Here is a 19,822-nt window from a genome sequence, read left to right as displayed (position 1 = left end):
ACTAGTTCAGTGCATTATATTTAATACCTTCAATACACAGCAAGAACAAGAAACATATGAAATATAAACTTTTAGAGCTGCATAAATACAAGTAATATAAACACTGTAAAGCCCCGTACACATGGGGCGATGGGGGAGCCTGTGATAAGCGACGGATCGCTCAGCACACTTTGCTGCACACCCACGATGTGTGCTGAGCCATCTGTGAGGGCCTGAGCTCTCTGGTGAGAGAACACTGGCGATGACTAGATTTTCACTGCATGCAGTCAAAATCTAATCAGGCAATAGCGACATGCGGAAACGTGCATCGTCGTCATGGGGGTCACACATATGGAGTGATCTGTGCTTCATTTCTAAGCGATCTGGTCAGATCGCTTAGAAACAGCCCTCACTAGTATTCTGACAAAACACAAAATGAAGCTATTGCAGTTGCCCGACCCTTCACACAAATCAGGTGTCATTTATAATGAACATTGCACATGGAGAATTCTGAAAACAAGCTGGGTCTATGTGCATGTATAGGAAATGACACACGGGAAGGTTTAACAAACTCCAATAATCCATATCAATTTTTACTTCTCTGAGTTTATTATCATAAAAGATCATGTCGTTTCAAAGTTGTATTCACAAAACGTAGTAGAAACAAAGTTTTCTGTTGTCAAACTGACTTTCTGCTGAAAGGATGCTTTAAAGCCTGCAGCTATTCTAAAAACATGCATCATCATCATCATCATCACCATCAAGATTATTTGTGTCAGCTTCTTCAGAAAATACAACAGATTGTCTGGCAAATTTTTGTCAATGTAAAGTATATGAAATGACCATAGGGGTTCCCAAACTTTGTGGAATCACGACATGCCAGAGTATCAGAAAGTCTCCCATGGCACCCCTAGACCAAAAGTTTCTCATTAAGAAAGTCAGAAAAAAAATATTAAGTTAATAAAATTGTGTTTATAACTCATCCTTAGGGTCAGTTATGTGGTAATTATCAGGATTCACCTCACGGCACACAGCTTGGGAATCACTGCCATAAACCAAGATAAAAAACAATATATTATTCTCCCTCACACTTTTTTTTATTTATTTTGTGAGTATAGCTTTATTGGACACAGGCTGTCAGATGACAGACATGAGCACATTGCAGTGCTTAGGGCTGCACACATAAACCACCTCAATACCGGCGCAAGGGTAGCTCAGTACCATCCCGCTAGCATGCAACATCATCAGGGGCAGATAGAGGGGTGAGAGCGCCCCTTGGCAAAAACAGTAACACTTGTGCTCCCCCTAATTAATTTGTTTCCATTCATTGGTTATAAGCCCTCAGTTAATGATAGCCAATTTTATTGATTAATAAAAAAGCCATTAACTTTATGGTACAGGACAGTGGAAATGTTTTGCAGTTATTGATACATTTCCGACAGTATCAACACAAGCATCCAAGTGCCGCCATGAAACAAGTGAAACCCCTAGGCACGTGTCTTGCATGTCTTATGGACAAATCACCACTGAACATCATGTGCTAAATAAGCAGTGCGCTGAGCATCATGGGAAATGGAATGCTGTTCTTATTCTGAATGTGGAAAGACATGAGTCTACATTGACAGAAAATGTAACTTGCACTGAGCTACCCTCAGTATAAAGAAATAAAATAATGGTAAACACACCTCCCATGTCATAAAGCCTTGTTATTGCTATCAGAAATAAGTTACAGTACATAAGCTATGAATCACTTTCGGTATAATAACTTCAGAGTACAAAGCCGTATCACTGACAGTGCGCTCAGTACGTAATGAGAGAGATTTCAGCAGTTTGGAGTTAGGAAGAAAAATATAAATACCGTATAATCATTTTTTGGCTTTAATTACATTTTGTAAGGGTCCTTTTTACTTCCTAAAGCCACACATCTACACAGAGGGGTATATTTAATGCCAAAAGGTGAGCTATGATGGCGAGCAGTGCCAATAGCTCGCCGTCATAGCTCACGGGTCAGTAATCAACTCCCCCCCCCCCCCCGCACTCGCCGTTTTCAGCACGCCTGTTCCCTGAGATGTGGTGGAAACAGCGAGTGTGGCTATGAAAATGGTGAGGCTTGCTGCATTTGCGGCAAACCTCGCCGTTTAGGGGAGTCCCCGCCGTCTTCCATCGGCAAGGATTTCCGCGGAACGTAGAATTGGGCGAGCGGCCGGTGAGGGGGCTGGACAGCGAGGATGGCTTTTCCTCGCTAGAAAAAACCATCCTCGCCGCACAACCCCCCCTTGACACCGCTCGCAGAGAGCATTGAATATACCCCAGAGACTTTAACAGGAGTGAGTGTCGACCAAACGCAGGCCCCATATCGCTTTCACCGAGTGATTCTGTGGTGGTTACGGTACGTTTGTGTGTATGTTTATTATGGGATGAATGTAGGGTTCATAAATACTGTAGAAAGGAGATCAAAAGTAAAAAAGTCCCGTAGTGCAAATATTATAAACACTCAGGAAATAAGTCTGCAGTTCACAATACCCAACATTTAAAGCAAGTGGACTTTGAATGGAAAATAATCATAAAATATTTAGACTACTGATATGTACAAATAATCATAAAAAAAAACTCTATGACACATACCTCATAGACAAAGTAAACTTTGGCTTCTACATAGATTCCCATTCGAACCACAGCACGGACCGCTGCATTCATGCCTGAAAGACATAGTAAAGGTCTGTTAGTGCAACAGTCCCAATTTAAAAAAAAAATCAGCTTATTTTCTTAAATAAAAAGTCATCAGCCTGATGGTCAGCAATATGGAGTCTCGACCCCATGCTGAGAAGGTCGGGACCAACTTTGGGGTCAGGACCCACAGTTTGAGAACCGCTGCATAAGAGATATTCAACATCCCTCCCCCCAACAATACTGTAGAACTGCAAATTCTGCAACAGGGCATTAAGGCACACCAAAACTGTGGATAGGCATGCTGAAATGTTTATTTCCACAGCAGTTTTGAGAGCTGATTGTTGATACTTCAGCATGTGTATTACTGTTATTCTCCTCTCTGTCTGTCTCTCCGCTCTGTGTCACCCCTGTGTAAATCCCTTCCAGCACAGCCTGCTGGGAAGTCCATTTTTGTGCACATACAACTTAACATGTAGCTCAGGCTTCTAGGGACTGCACTGGCTGTAGCCCTAGAAGCCGGATAGGGATGCCATAGTAGAAGGGGAGTGGCTTCCAGTGCGAAGGGATCTCCACTACCGTAGCCCAGACAGGTAGTCCCGGAGGAAGAAAACACTTCGCCTGGGACTGCCTGTCCAGCTGTAAGTAGCAGGGAATGCTTCCAATGGATCACCTCCTACCCATTATCAACAGTGGCCCCAAACCTTTGGGCTCACCTGATGCTACTTTTGTGGATATTATGACAGAATATATTGCAATGTTTTTATAGTTTGTATCCTATGTGCTGCAATGTTTTGTACTATTTATTGTTATATTTACGCTGTTTTCTGTTTGTATACTGTGAACCCATTGTGGCACCAGATAAAGATGAATTTACTTCACTTCACACTATGGGGTATATTTACTAAGATGGAAGTTGCCCATAGCAACCAATCAGATTTTACTTATTTTTCTTTTAGCGCCTTCTAGATAATAGATATAGGGTGGGATGTTCTAACAGCCACAGCCCTCTAATGCCCCCTTCGCTGGGTACCGCATTGTTAATAATCGCATATGCTCTAACATATGCGATTATTAACGCAAGGGACAGCTCTTGCGATAAGAGCAGTCCCTTGTGATGCGGCCACGGTGCTGGACTTCTGACTGAGACCAGTGGATCCCTCACACAGCGCTGCAGTAAGAAGTCCATGGGCTTCTGCAGGGAATCGCCAGCTTTTGCTGGCGATTCCCCCGCATCACTGACACTGCGGAGGGGAAACAGAGAATACAGAAATGCGGTAAAAACCCGATAACAGTGGTTTTACCGCATTTCTGCTTTAGAGAATCCCGCCCATAATCTGATTGGTTGCCATGGGCAACATTCCATCTTCAGCAATCCCATGTTAGTAAGATAACCTCTACATGTGTTCTCTACTGGCCATAATTTGATTCCTTTGACGATCAGGTAAAGCAACAAGATCTGCTCATGTTGCTTTTGGGCTCCTTTGCCACTGGCATCAAAAATCAAGTTCCATGCTAGTAATATCAGAGCCGTCATCCAAACTGTTGGGACACCAATTCCTTGCTGGGTGCATTAGATCCACCTGAAACATTTATCTCATCTCAAGGTGATCGTTGCCATTAAGCATTGTAGACCGCCCACATACAAGACGTTGCAGGTGATTGGTTCCATGCAATCACATATTTGCCCATTAACGACTATTTGAAGCTGTGTTCCACCCACAGATGGCTCACTCTATAGGTGCCCATACACTAGGGCCATATACGTGTGATTTGGTCATTTAAAAAACAAAACAATGTATACGTTTTATTGTTAAATTAGGGACATAAAATACAATAGAATGAAAATGCAAATCGCATACAAAGCATCCAAATTGCATGTATTTGGCATTAGGTTTGATGCGATGCGCAGTGCCATGTGTATTGCATCGGAGCTTGAGGATTACACGGGCTTCAGGTTAGGGGTGTGGTATAAATCCCAGACGGTCGGGATTCCGACAATCATTACTCAGACGTCGGAATCCCGACTGTGTCGCATTGCAGCCAAGTCAGGCAGGCTTGACTGGGAGTGCCTAGGATACATTGTATGCAAATAGGACCATATGCAATGTATCATATGTGATCCTACTGCCTGGGAAGCTGTCGGCGGCTCAAGGAGGATCGTATGTGGCTTCTCCCCTCGGAGGAGTCACCCTAGTGTAACACCACCTTATGCACTTTTCCACTTCCGCCCATGTGTATTATTGGAATGGCACATGCAGGCTCTATGGAGCATCCACAACATTTAACAGGCATTTAAGGCCATTAGTAGCACTTATATGTTTAAGTAGCGATTTATAATGCAAACTATTACCTAGTTGTTGTTTTTTTTTTCAGTATATTTAAAAATTACAATGTAAAGGTTGCAGGGAAATGTCTACAAAACACAATGAATGTACTGCAGTGTAAGTAGCTGTATGGCTGAATGCCAGGCCTGCGTAATAAGATTATGGGATTTTGTAGTGGGCCTTATGTTTACCTGACTGAAAGTAAGAGATGGACCCTTCCACATCTTACACTAAGGGCCCCTGTCTTACCATGCCACTGAAACACAAAGGTGACCTTAGACACAACAGACCTTAGATCTTTCTATGCTTCTAGACAAAGCTGCAGTACAGTGTAATGATCTCCCACAGGGGTGGTAAAGCTTATGTACTGGATACTACATGCATGATTCCCAATGGGGGAAAACTCTCAGTTTTGCAGCAGCAGTTGTTCAACAGCCAACTCACATGACCTATGATGGCTGGATCAGAACCCGAAGTACAACTGCAGATGTGATGAAGTCGGAGATAACATGCCTGTGGTATCCTAATATGTATAAGGTTTCCTGATTGTGTCACTTATATGTTTCTGTATTTTACTGAGCTTAAAAGAAGCAATTTTACTACTTGGGTATGAAGCATATGCAAAGCAATGTGCCTACTTCAGTGACCGTAGGTGCTTTCGCTGTTACTTACATGGAAGATGCGCAATGCGCTAGTATGGTCTGGCAGCAGGAGGCTGCTTAGTCCAGCTTCTCTGCTACCCATAAATCTTTTTTCTAGGGCTGATTACAACATTGGTAACAGCCAACTTACTGCACGCCATTTCTCTCACCAACAACCAACCCAGAGAAGAAGTTATATGGCTCATTAGGGCAGTATGGATGGTGTAATGGTTTGCATTACTGCCTTACAGCACTGAGGTCATGGCTTTGATTCCTTCCATGGCCCTAACTGTGCGGAGTTTGTATATTCTCCCCTTGGTTGAGTGGGTTTCCTCCGGGTGCACCAGTTTCCACACACAATCCAAAATTATACTGGTAGTTAATTGGCTCTCAAAAAATTAACCCTAGAATGAATGCGTGTGTTTACTTGTGGTAGGGAATATAGATTGTAAGCTCCACTGGGGCAGATGTGAATATTCAAATATTCTATGTAAAGCCTTGCGGAATATTTATATATGTAGCTGGTAATAAATAAATAAATCCTACATTCCACCATACTACTGTAATTTGTTGAGCAGCTAGCCAGTAGAACTAAGTGCTAAAAGAATATTGCAACTTTTAAAGGATATTAACATTTCAACTGAAGAGAGAAGTGTCACTGGAAATGTCACGTCAATAGGACTTGTACATACAGTACATGAAGTAAACACCCTTGATGAAGTCATGAAAAGCGGTGTGTGATACATTATTGCGATCCAAAGTGGGGTGAAACCCAGTGGCGTAACTATAGTCCCGCAGCCCCCGCGGTGGCGGGGAGGCGCTAGGCAGGTGTGGGCGCCTGGGGGGTCTGCGGGACTATAGTTACCACCTGGTCCCGGCTCCCGACTCCTGCCCTCCCCCTCCTTACCCCATTGCCGCCGCCGCTGCCTCTAACCCGACACGCAGATCTGTGTTGGGTGACGGGCGGTCCCCGGCTCCGGCTGCAGTGCTAATATAATAAGATACACTCGGAAAATGGCTGCCCCCATAATGCTGTATGGGGGCAGCCATTTTCCGAGTGTCTGTTATTATATTAGCACTGCAGCCGGAGCCGGGGACCGCCCGTCACCCGACACAGATCTGCGTGTCGGGTTAGAGGCAGAAGCGCCGGCGGCAATGGGGACGGGTAAGGAGGGGGTTAATATTTCGGCGGGGGGGGGGGGGGGGCGCCCGAAATGTCCGGCAGGGGGGCGCAAAAAAAGTAGTTACGCCTCTGGTGAAACCACTTTCTTTATTTAGAGTGACAGCAAGTGTTAATAACATATTTCCCACAATGTATATGTTTATGTGTGAGAAAGTGAGGTTTTCTAATGCTGTGTACACACGGGGTAATATGATTGCTGGGGATATATTGCTAGCAATATATCCCCAGCAATCATATTGCTCAGTGTCTCCTTTTCATCAGCAATGAGCAACACTGCTACAGGGCGGAGGGGGAGCGCAGCAGCAGCAGCAGACGCTGCTGCTGTCACTTTGATGGGAGGAGGGAGGGAGCAGCGGCACGAGGCTGGGGAGATCAACGCTGATCTCCCCGGCGCTGACCTCCTGGCACAGCGATCGCCGGGGAAAGCCGCTGGTCGCAGGAGCATGCTCCTGCGACCAGCGACCATTAGGCAGTGCGCTCCAAATCACTGGCAATATGGTCGCTCAGCGACCATATTCCCAGCGATTTTACATGAAATTGCACCTGTGTGTACTCACCTTTAGAGTTTTTTTTTAAATAATACTGTATACAGTACTTAGAAAAATAAATGGATGTATATTGTTCACTTTGGATTTTCCATTTCAACTTGGTGCTCCCCAATACCACTATATAAATATATATACAGGTTGAGTATCCCTTATCCAAAATGCTCGAGGCCAGGAGAATTTTGGATAACGGATTATCCTGTATTTTGGAATATTTTAATATTTCAGTGATGTATTTTGAAGTATCTTGCAATTATGTTGTATAAACACATCAACCACATAAAATACACACAAATATATTTTATTTGTTCAAAAAACAAGATTTCAAAACATGAAACAAAATTTGTGTACTATATCAGATACTGAATTTGGTACTTGTGTATTATCACGGCGCCCATCGCATCGCATACCAAAAGGCATGCGATGGTATGCGATATCGCGCAATATTGTACAATGTCATACAATTTTAAAATTGTATGACATTGTATATGGCATACAATGCGATTAAAAATTGTATAAGCACCCTAATGGGTGCTTACAATGTTAAATGCACCCCCACGCCACCCGCCACTATAAACGTGAACCCGAAGCGTGGCGAGCGCAGCGAGCCCGCGAGGGGCAGCGGTACGCGTCCTCCGACCTTTTCATACCCCCACTATCCACGTCGGCGCGGAGTTGATTTCATAAAGTGTGGCGAGCGCAACGAGCCACCGAGCCCGAAGCGTGGCGAGGGGACGCGGATACCTGTGAAGCCCGTGAGGGGATGCGGATACCTGTGAAGGTATTCGCGTCCCCTCCCGGGGCTCGCTGCGCTCACCACGCTTCGGGTATAAAATCAACTCCACGCCGACGTGGATAGTGGGGATATGAAAAGGTCGGCGGACGCGTACCGCCACCCCTCACGGGCTAGCTACGCTCGCCACGCTTCGGGTTCACGTTTATAGTGGGGGGGTGGCGTGGGGGTGCATTTAACATTGTAAGCACCCATTTGGGTGCTTAAAAGCACCCTTTAGGGTGCTTATACAATCCTTCATCGCATAGGGGGCAAAAATCGCATCGCATGCCATCGGGTGCATGGCATGCGATGCAATGCGATTAAAACATTGCGACATCGGGGGCGCCGTGATAATACACAAGTATCCTGAATTTTAATGCCAAGCAATAATTTTCTTGAACATATATAGTGCCAGTTATATATTATGTCCTCAGTAGTGCTGTTACATATGTCCCAAATAAGTTTTTTTCCCACTTTCTGGAATGTATGGTTTTCGGAATAATACGGATAACGGATATTCGGATATGGGATACTCAACCTGTATATAGGTGCCCTGATGTTGCAGTCAAAATATTGGCATGCAAAAGGTTCACATTGGCAAAATATCCACATGAAAAAGGTCGCCATTGACAAAAGGTTGACACTAGCAAAAGGTCAAAATGAAAAAGGATGACACGTGAAAAGTTTGACATGAGTTTTTCCTTTTTATTTTACATTTTTTGTCCTTTTTCATACTTTAACATCCACATGAACTCTGAAACATGGCCATGCAAGAGTACACACTACACTAATTAGGGGTCCATGTTGACAGATGTTGACTTTTTCAAGTGTAGTCCTTTTTCATGTCAACCTTTTGTCAATGCTGACTTTTTGCATGTGGACCGTTTCAAAAAGACATAAAAATACTAAAATATTAGTTATATTAAACTACTAAATAAATAGATACTCTCTATCACACATCCTGGTTACATGGGGTTAAAGCTATAGGGCCAGATGCACTAAGCTTCAAAAGTGATAAAATGGATAGTGGTAAACAACCAACCAATCACCCACAAGGTCTGAATTTTGATATAGACCTAAAAAGCTTCTTATAATACTTTTTAGACAAATTACACCCAACTTCATATATCCATTTCTTATTTTCTACCTTATAACTTTATTTTATTTTTATATTTATTTTTATTTTTTACTTTTATTTTTATTTATATTTTTTTATTCTTATTTTTATTTTATTTTATTTATTTTTGTTTTTTTTCATATTTATTTTTATATATATTTTTTTTTACATTTAATTTGTTTCATATATATTTTTTGCAATACCAATGAAGAGGGAAAAAAAAAGGGTACTCTTTACCTAGAAAATCGGGTGCGATGCGACCGACGCGATGCCCGCGATTTCCCATAGGGAACAATGTTAAATGTCTCAATTGACCCGATTTTCCTGTTCAATGCCTCAATTGACCCGATTTTTCCATAGGAAACAATGTTAAATGGCCCACAGAGGCCAAATAGGCACCCTGAAGTGTGAAATGGCCCCCACAATTGTTAACGCCACCCCACGATCAACGTGAACCCGAAGCGTGGCGAGCGCAGTGAACCCGAAGTGTGGCGAGCGCAGCGAGCCCGCGAGGGGCGGCGGTACGCGTCCTACGACCTTTTCATACCCCCACTATCCACGTCGGCGTGGAGTTGAGAATAGAAAGTGTGGCGAGCGCAGCGAGCCACCGAGCCCGAAGCGTGGCGAGCGCAGCGATCCCCGCGAGGGGACGCGGATACCTTCACAGGTATCCGCGTCCCCTCGCGGGCTACACAGCTGTCCTCGTCCCCTCGCGGGGCTCGCTGCGCTCGCCACGCTTCGGGCTCGGTGGCTCGCTGCGCTCGCCACACTTTCTATTCTCAACTCCACGCCGACGTGGATAGTGGGGGTATGAAAAGGTCGTAGGATGCGTACCGCCGCCCCTCGCAGGCTCGCTGCGCTCGCCACGCTTTGGGTTCACGTTGATCGTGGGGTGGCGTTAACAATTGTGGGGGCCATTTCACACTTCAGATTGCCTATTTGGCCTCTGTGGGCCATTTAACATTGTTTCCTATGGAAAAATCGGGTCAATTGAGACATTGAACAGGAAAATCCGGTCAATTGGGACATTTAACATTGTTCCCTATGGGAAATCGTGGGCATCGCGTCGGTCGCATCGCACCCGATTTTTTAGTGCATGCGATGCCCGCGATTTTTTACTAACGATGCCCACGATCAAAATCGTGGGCGCCGTTCTAGGTAAAGAGTACCAAAAAAAGCACATGGATGCCACCAAAACCTATGACCACTTCCTTAATAGGAAGTGATCCTGTTTTTAAACAAAAGACAAAAATGTTTTATGGACATTTTAGAATAAAAGACACACAAATCTCAATGTGTGTATCCATTATTAAGTGCCCCCAAGGCATGAAACGTGTTGGTGAGAGACACGCCAGACCGGAAGTGCCCGCAGACACCAGACAGCACACAGAGAAGCCGCCGAAGTGAGAGCAGCGGCAATAGCGGCAGAAGACAAGACTACAACTACCCGCAAGTACAGTCAGGGTTAGTAAGTTGTCTCCACTGCACAACAGCAAACTTATCTGCTACAGTATTGGCATCTTCCAACTCTGTAAAAAAAGTTCTATTAAGACCTGTAAAAACGATTGGAACTGCATTTTATTTTATTTATTCTCTTTTCCTTTAACTCTATTTATCTACTTTGTCTCACCTTTTATCCTTCTTTTTAAACATTATTCCATCCCCACATTTTGTTTTTTAGCACAATAACAAACCAGCCAATCAGCTCCTACATGACTTTTTCAAACACAGCCTGTGACATGGCAGATAGGAGCTGTTTGGCTGGTTGTATCACTTTTTAAGCGTAGGGCATCTGGCCCATAGTATGTACCGTAATATCAGATATTTTTACATTTATTAACTCAAATACAACATCAATATATGACCACATACAAGGAAAATAAGAAATATTTTATCCATTTCAACAATGTGTTAGTTGTGGGATGATTGTCTGGGGGTGTGGGGGTCCCTGAATTGCACTCCTAATGTTTTGTTCCATACTGTATATAACACAATTATCTTTCGCCATTATAACACTCCTAACACATTTAATAGCTGCTCTTACCTATGTAAAGCTGTGTACATACTGGGCATTCTTCCAGGCGATTATGACTAGATCTTTAAAATCACCTAGAAGGTTTGATAGTATCAGGCCATGTGTACACAATGGGCAATAGTGATGCACAGCCCCGCAGGGACACTATCGCCCAGCCAAGTATACTGTACAGGCAAGGACATTTTGACTCAATGCCGCCTGCACATTGTATTGGCCAGCGTCTCCCGGGGCTGACAGGATATAGTTAGCCATCTCTCTGACGGCTTAATTACATCTTGATTACACACAGGGCTCAGTTGAAATCACTGAGACTGAGTCCCGTGTGTACACTCCCACTTCAATTGCTCCAATAGTGTGATGCCTTGGTGTAGTTTGTCTGGGCTGGTTTTGGGGATGTCCCATGGCCTAGACTTGAACCCTTATGATGTTAGGGACTTAGCACAGTAGCACCTCTCATTAGATTGGATGTGCAGTGTAGGCCCCCTCCCTATATATTATTTAGGGATTGGTATGAAATCCCAGCGGTTGGAATCCCGGCTGTCAAAATCCTGACTGCCGAAATCCCGACAAGGGGGGCCCAGTGCCTCGCTATGCTCGGCACACTAATTTATTCTTCCTCTATGGGTGTCGTGGACACCCATAGAGGGACAAAGTGCCAGGATTCCGGCGTTGGGATTTCGACCGCTGGGATTCCGACTGGGCGTGGTATATGGTTTCGACAGTCGGGATCCCGACAGTCATTAGCCCGTCGGGATCCCGACTGCCGGGACTCAGACAGCATGGTGAGCGCAACACCTACGGTGGCTCGCTACACTCGCCACCTATTCTATTCACCCTCTATGGGGGTAGTGGACCCCGAGGGAAAATAGCGGGTCGCCGTCGGGCACCTGTCTGTTGGCGTTTTGACAGTCGGGATTCCGACGACGGGTAAATGACTGTCGGGACCGCGTCTGGCACCCATTCTGACCGTCAGGATACTAACTGCATCCCATTATTTATGGCTCAGGTATTGTCATTTTGTTGGATGTTAGCAGCGCATTTAATTTGATGAACCAGCACTTTTACTGGGCATTTATGGCTAAACTCAATATTAGAGCCAAATGCATTGTGTGGTTACAAATGTATGCTTCCATTTCATTGTCTGGGCTGCAGAACAATATATCTCATTTTAAATGTTGATGATAAAAGGTCTATTTTAAGCCAAAGGCCTGAGTCCTGCTTTATTTTCCCAGAGGGCTCCAATGACAGAACAAGCCACATCCCCACAGTGCAATCTCTTCTCTAAATATGCATCCTGCCACAATAATGACCTTGCATGATTGCATAGAAGCAAGGGCACTTGATACGCAATGGCTATTTTAAAGCATCCTTTCACCACTGTCCTTCAAACGCTGACCAATTCTCCTTCACAGGATTCAACAATATATAGGCATTGTAATAATTTGCATCCCATTCCATTATATATATATATATATATATATATATATATATATATACACAAGGGTGCTTAGAGCCGGCACTCCCAATAATCAATGATAAGGTGCCCCGGGTGCCTTCCAAATGATATGCAGGATTGGAAAAACAGGCGTCACTCCTGAGGACTTTCAAATAGGTGTTTATGAATAAATACAGAAAGAATCAATACATGCTCATCGCTGCCGAAGCAGTCGACATTTCAATGACATTGAAACGTCGACTGCTTCGGCAGCGATGAGCATGTATTGATTCTTTCTGTATTTATTCATAAACACCTATTTGAAAGTCCTCAGGAGTGACGCCTGTTTTTCCAATCCTATATATATATATATATATATATATATATATCTATATATATATATCTCTATTCCGTCCGCTCCAGTATATGCGAATGCCTTCATGTATCAGGTCGAAAGTGAAATATTTCTTGGTAATGAATTGTTTAAACAGCATGCATTATTTTACTATAGATATATAGACGACCTGATCCTGCTGTGGTCAGGCCCTCAGGATGATCTGGTTAAGTTGCTAGAACAGCACAATGGTACCGATAGTCCGGTGAAATTGACCTACACAATTAGTCCCAACCAGTTAGATTTTTTGGATGTCCGCATCATAAAACAAGGGAATAAGATCAGTACCCAACTTTTTACAAAACCCACTGACCGCAACATGATGTTGCAATATCAAAGTTTCCATCCTCGGGCTACCACCGCCAGTTTACCCTACTCCCAGTTTATCCGGGTATGTAGGGTTAACAGTGACATGTCAGTAAGGGATATTCAGCTAGATGCCATGCTTAATAGATTCCTGGAAAGGGGTTATCCCTATGATTTACTTAGAGAGGCCAAATTAAAAGCCATTAACATCTCTAGACAGGAATTACTTAAAAGCAAACAACCGGACACCAATGTAAATAAGGGAACTTTCACTTGGGTCAAACACTTTTCAGATAAAAGCCCTGGAATTGTCAAAAAAGCCAAAAGTATGTGGCCCATTGTATCCACAGATCCCCACATTCCCAGTCTCAAAAACACGCGGCTTCAAACTGGTTTTGTAAGGGGTAGGAGCATTGGGGACCGTATAGTGAAGACAGATATTTCTAATCTTCAGACGAAACCCACACACTTCCTTTCCCGTAAAGGGGGCTGCTACAGGTGCACAGGATGTGTAACCTGTAGCTATATGACTTCGGGTACCTCTTTCCGACATCCCCACACGGGTAAAGTATTTAACATCAAGCCAGTCCTGACATGTATGTCTAGGTACGTTGTATATTTATTGACATGCCCGTGTGGTTTGAACTACGTCGGAAAGACCATCTGCACAATAAAAGATCGCATGGCGAATCATAGGACTGCCATTCGTGCAGCCCTGGAGAAAGGCCATAGCGAGCAAACTGTTGCCAGACACTTCCTAGAGGCTCGACATGGGGTAGCCAACTTACGTTTTCAACTCATAGATCAGGCCCCGGAATCCCTAAGAGGGGGTGACAGAGGGAAAAACCTGTTGCAAATTGAGAGCAGGTGGATCCACACACTGGGTACCCTGAGACCAGGAGGCCTCAATGAGACCATGAATTTAGGTAGCTTTCTGTGATTGTAGCACCTACCCTGGAGAGATTGGATGCGATATAGTGAGGGACCCACACACCAGCAGATTTCTTTATTGAGTAAATATGAGATAACATTAGTATCAAGATTTTTTGTCCTTTTTTCATATGTTTATATGTATTATTACTAATGTATGCAATTCTGCAGGTTGTGCAACAAGAATACAGCAAATTTTGTCCTGTTACATTCCCAGATGCGATAAACCCAGCTTTCCTGCATAAAATATTAGATTTGAACAAGCACTTATAGCGATTAGTGCTGGGTATAATGTTGCGACATACTGCCATCTTGTGGCCGTTTAGAAATAAGCACAGGGAAAGCAGGCAGTCGTGTTTTTAATTGTTTCTGTATTAAGTGTTTTTTTATCATTATGACACCAGCATATGCACTTTATGACATAATAACCACTGTTATATCAAGCACTTTGCACTTTGAACCAGCATTCTAATGTACTGGCATATTTTGCACTGTTTCCCTAGTGTGGCCTCCTCCGCTGCCAGGACGGATAGGTCACTTCCGGGTGATTTCCGGAAGTTGTCAGCAGGCGTCCCAGACGGAGGAGGACGCTACACAGCGGGTCCCCTATATGTAAGTCCAATTTTCTTTCATACACTGTTGTTGCACTGTTGAATTTTGTGTTCTTCTGGTCCTGACGAAGGGCGACTGCCCGAAACGGCGTTGACCGTTAGAAGGATTAATAAACATCACGTTTTCACCTAAGACCTGGAGTGACGCCTAGTATATTGGAGGTTGCATTAGTAGCTGCAAGGCTACTTGGGAAGGCACCCGGGCACGAACACCAACTGAGCGAGGAGTGCCGGACACCCCACAAGTTTTATATATATATCTATATATATATATAGATATATATATATCTATATCGGTACTCTTTACCTAGAACGGCGCCCATCGCGGTGATCGCGACATCGCGGGCAGCACATAAACGGCCGCGACGCGATGCCCGCGATCACCGCGATTTTCCCATAGGGAACAATGTTAAAAAGTCAGATTGATCTCGATTTTGCATTCAATGCCTCAATGCCCGCGATTTTACCATAGGAATCAATGTTAAATGGGCTACAGAGCCCAAATAGGCTCAATTAACCCTTAAATGTCACCCCAATTTTTTTACGCCACCCCACGATCCACGCCAACCCGAAGCGTGGCGAGCGCAGCGAGCCCGCGAGGGGCGGCGGTACGCGTCCTCCGACCTTTTCATGCCCTACTATCCACGTCGGCGTGGAGTTGAGAATAGAATAGTGTGGCGAGTGCAGCGAGCCACCGAGCCCGAAGCGTGGCGAGCGCAGCGAGCCCCGCGAGGGGACGCGGATACCTTCACAGGTAAACGCGTCCCTTCGCGGGCTTCACAGGTGTCCGCGTCGCCACGGACACCTGTGAAGTCCGCGAGGGGACGCGTATAACTGTGAAGGTATCCGCGTCCCCTCGCGGGGCTCGCTGCGCTCGCCACGCTTCGGGCTCGGTGGCTCGCTGCGCTCGCCACACTATTCTATTCTCAACTCCACGCCGACGTGGATAGTAGGGCATGAAAAGGTCGGAGGACGCGTACCGCCGCCCCTCGCGGGCTCGCTGCGCTCGCCACGCTTCGGGTTGGCGTGGATCGTGGGGTGGCGTAAAAAAATTGGGGGGACATTTAAGGGTTAATTGGGGCTATTTGGGCTCTGTAGCCCATTTAACATTGATTCCTATGGGAAAATCGCGGGCATTGAGGCATTTTACAGTAAAATCGCGGTCAATCAGGCTTTTTAACATTGTTCCCTATGGGAAAATCGCGGTAATCGCGGGTACCCGATTTTGATGTACCCGCGATTTACCCGCGATGCCCGCGATTACCGGGAATTTGAAGGTGACGATGTTGGGGGCTGCTACCCCCGGCAGGTTTGACTCAGAGCCAGAGGAAGGTCTCTGCCTCCTGCAAGCAAGACTCCCATGGCCGCACGTACACACACAGGCTGGAGGGAGGAGGATGAGAGCATCCACACTGAGGATCAGGCAGGGAGGACGGTAATACAGACGCTGGGAACAAAATATAAAGCCAATAGATGCATAATTTGCTCGTATTTCTAATGCCAATGCAATAAATCATGATATTTATAATATTGTAATAACAGGTACTATAGACCCACGTGATAATGGGATCAGACTGATTTCGTAACATAGAGAAGATAGGTGGAAACTGTGTATTGCAGTAAAATGGCTAGGTTATACATTGTAGCGATGGATGGCTAGTTACACACGTTGTTACATGTCCCAATGAGCTGCTGCCGCTGTGTGTGGTCCTAGCTGACAGCACAGCAGGACATACAGTAGCACTGTAATTGCTGGTGTCACTGGAATGCACTGGCTACTGAAGATGTCAATGATGGGCATCTGCCTACAGTGTAGCAGTGCAACCTGCGGCCCTGCACTTGCTGTCATATTTAAAAGGCCCCTGTGTAACCGGTCATGCTGGTCCATGTAGTTCCCTTACAGGAGGAGAACCCGCAGCTGTTGCATTGTGTAAGTAGTAATAGGAGAGAAGTAGTGATAGTGAGGACAGCACTGTAATACAGGCCGGGTAGGAGGATGAGGAGGATATCTAATATTAGTAATCGCAGGGAAAGCCCGCACTGCAGCAGCAGCAGCAGCAGTATGGAGTCACCATCACGGCTGGGATCCGCCTCCTGCCATAGGTGACCAGTCTCCTCCACACTGCCCTATGGACCTCCCTGTCGGGTTCTGGTGCTGTGTGACTACTACTACAGGTGGTGACAGGTGCAGCTGGGAAATAGCTTGCCATCTACTGGGTGCACTGGTTTTCTCTGAAGGTGGTGGCCCAAATCTATTTGGTTGTCCTATAATGACTCGGGGGGGTTCCCTGGCATAACTGGGGTACATCTATCTGCCACTGACAGCATGAGATGTGTTGGGCACAACTGCTGCATACATAACCCACCCCAGAATCACCGGTGCCCATGCAGCAGGACAGTGGGGTCTGGCACCGGTGCAGTGTGGCATTATGTGGCCTGGTGGAAGGACCACTGATCTATGGTTACATACAGGCCCAGACATCCTATACTGCTGCTGCTTGGCCTAGAGGGGGCTCCATACGTACAGCACCGGTTACCTGAGCCCCATTCCCCAGCTGCAGAACTCTCCTGTGAATGCACCTGGGGCACACAGTCTGGCGCCTACACACTGGGATCAGGGACAATTAGGGGGCAGGGACAGTGGTAGACAGATAGATAGTAGAGACAGCGATGACACCCGGCACAAGGTGACAGTGGGCGTGAGCAGCAGCAGGCACAGGGCATCCTCCTTACCTTGGGCATCTCCGCCGCTGGTCAGGACACCGATGGATTTACCGGCTCCCGAAAGGTTTTCAAAAAACTTCTGCGGCTGTGCCATGGCTGCAGCTCCCCTCACCCTGTGCTACCAGTACTGTATACGTATAACGTTATCCCAATATAAGATGTCACTAGATGGGGTGTGGGGGTGGCTGCTGCAGCCGTGCCTCCGCCTTTCCTCTTCTCTGTCCTCTCCCCCTTGTGCTGCCCGCCGCTGCATGTGACACTCCCGCTGCTCAGCAACCGAGAGCCGGACAGCGAACCACACGCCCAGCGCTCTGTAACCACGCCCCTCTCCGGGCAACAGGCACTTCGCTTCTGGAGAAGGAGGCAGAGAAGTGGGCGGGGATTAGCTGGTGATGCAGATGCCGGAAAGCCGCCGGTGGGCGCGGCTGTACTGTACATCCCCTGGAGGCTTCAAGTTCCTAGTAGCTGCTAGTATTACTAGTATACTGTATACTGTAGTAGTAGTAGTAGGAAGTGATACTACTGTAGGGAGATGTTCTAGTGACACTGACTTGCTGTTATCTGAGCTGTCCCAAAAATGTGTGCAGGAGCAGAAACCAGCTCCTCAGCAGCGATGTAGCTAGGTGCCCGGAGCAAGGGCATAACACCCCCCCCCCCCTCCTAAACGGTACTTTTTTGTTTCATGGCGGCAGAAGCGATATCGCATGCGATGCAATATCTAATCCGATCTGATGCGATTTTTGACCTGTTCATTACCCCACTATCCACTATGCATGGAGCTGACTTCATATAGTGTGGCGAGCGCAGCGAGCCACCGAGCCTGAAGTGTGGCGAGCGGGGTATTAAACAGGTCAAAATCGCATCAAATCGGATGCGATATCACATCGCATGCGACTGCATGCCATATCACATGCAACATTTTCCGCCGTGAAACTACACAAGTACCAAAAATACTTAAAAACTAAGACACTATATAAGACACTGTAACAGAATCTGCTGCGCTAAATAGGTAACTGTAACAGAATCTGCTGCGCTATAGAAGACACTGTAACGGAATCTGCTGCGCTAAATAGGTAACTGTAACAGAATCTGCTGCGCTATAGAAGACACTGTAACGGAATCTGCTGCGCTATATAAGACGCTGTAATGGAATCTGCTGCACTATATAAGACACTGTAACAGAATCTGCTGCGCTATATAAGACACTGTAATGGGATCTGCTGCACCATATAAGACACTGTAACGGAATCTGCTGCGCTATAGAAGACACTGTAACGGAATCTGCTGCGCTATATAAGACGCTGTAATGGAATCTGCTGCGCTATATAAGACACTGTAACAGAATCTGCTGCGCTGTAGAAGACACTGTAACGGAATCTGCTGCGCTAAATAGGTAACTGTAACAGAATCTGCTGCGCTATAGAAGACACTGTAACGGAATCTGCTGCGCTAAATAGGTAACTGTAACAGTATCTGCTGCACTATAGAAGACACTGTAACGGAATCTGCTGCGCTATATAAGAACCTGTAACGGAATCTGCAGCGCTATGTAAGACACTGTAACGGAATCTGCTGCGCTATATAAGACGCTGTAATGGAACCTGCTGCGCTATATAAGACACTGTAACAGAATCTGCTGCGCTATAGAAGACACTGTACGGAATCTGCTGCACTATATAAGAATCTGCTGCGCTATATAAGACACTGTAACGGGATCTGCTGCACTATATAAGACACTGTAACAGAATCTGCTGCACTATATAAGACACTGTAATGGGATCTGCTGCACCATATAAGACACTGTAACGGAATCTGCTGCACTATATAAGACACTGTAACGGAAGCTGCTGCACTATATAAGACGCTGTAACGGAAGCTGCTGCACTATATAAGACGCTGTAACTGAATCTGCTGCACTAAATAGGTAACTGTAACAGAATCTGCTGCGCTATAGAAGACACTGTATGGAATCTGCTGCACTATATAAGACACTGTAATGGGATCTGCTGCACTACTGTATATAAGAATCTGCTGCGCTATATAAGACACTGTAACGGGATCTGCTGCACTCTATAAGACACTGTAACAGAATCTGCTGCGCTATATAAGACACTGTAACGGGATCTGCTGCGCTAAATAGGTAACTGTAACAG

At 45.5% G+C, this 19,822-nt stretch overlaps 1 protein-coding gene across 3 annotated transcripts in view; it reads right to left on the bottom strand.

Moving 5' to 3' along the window:
• The window catches only part of PFKP (phosphofructokinase, platelet), a 149,094-nt gene extending 131,067 nt beyond the window's left edge, over positions 1-18,027 (bottom strand). For 2 of the 3 annotated variants that reach the window (XM_083188805.1, XM_083188806.1), the window contains exons 1-2: positions 17,679-18,026; positions 2,605-2,678 (exon numbers count right to left, since the gene is read on the bottom strand). In XM_083188805.1, coding sequence (XP_083044931.1) covers positions 2,605-2,678; positions 17,679-17,763 — 159 coding nt within the window. In that variant the 5' untranslated portion in view covers positions 17,764-18,026. Of the gene's footprint in view, positions 1-2,604; positions 2,679-17,678 lie in introns of all 3 variants that reach the window. The other variant, XM_083188807.1, reaches the window with a different exon arrangement.
• Between the last annotated feature and the right edge of the window lie 1,795 nt (positions 18,028-19,822).

This window comes from Crinia signifera, chromosome 5 (genome assembly GCF_055691185.1).
Source record: "Crinia signifera chromosome 5, ASM5569118v1, whole genome shotgun sequence".
Classification (NCBI taxonomy): Eukaryota; Metazoa; Chordata; class Amphibia; order Anura; family Myobatrachidae; genus Crinia; species Crinia signifera.
The sequence above is the reverse complement of the archived record's forward strand: the minus strand, read 5'-3'. Positions and strand labels throughout refer to the sequence as shown.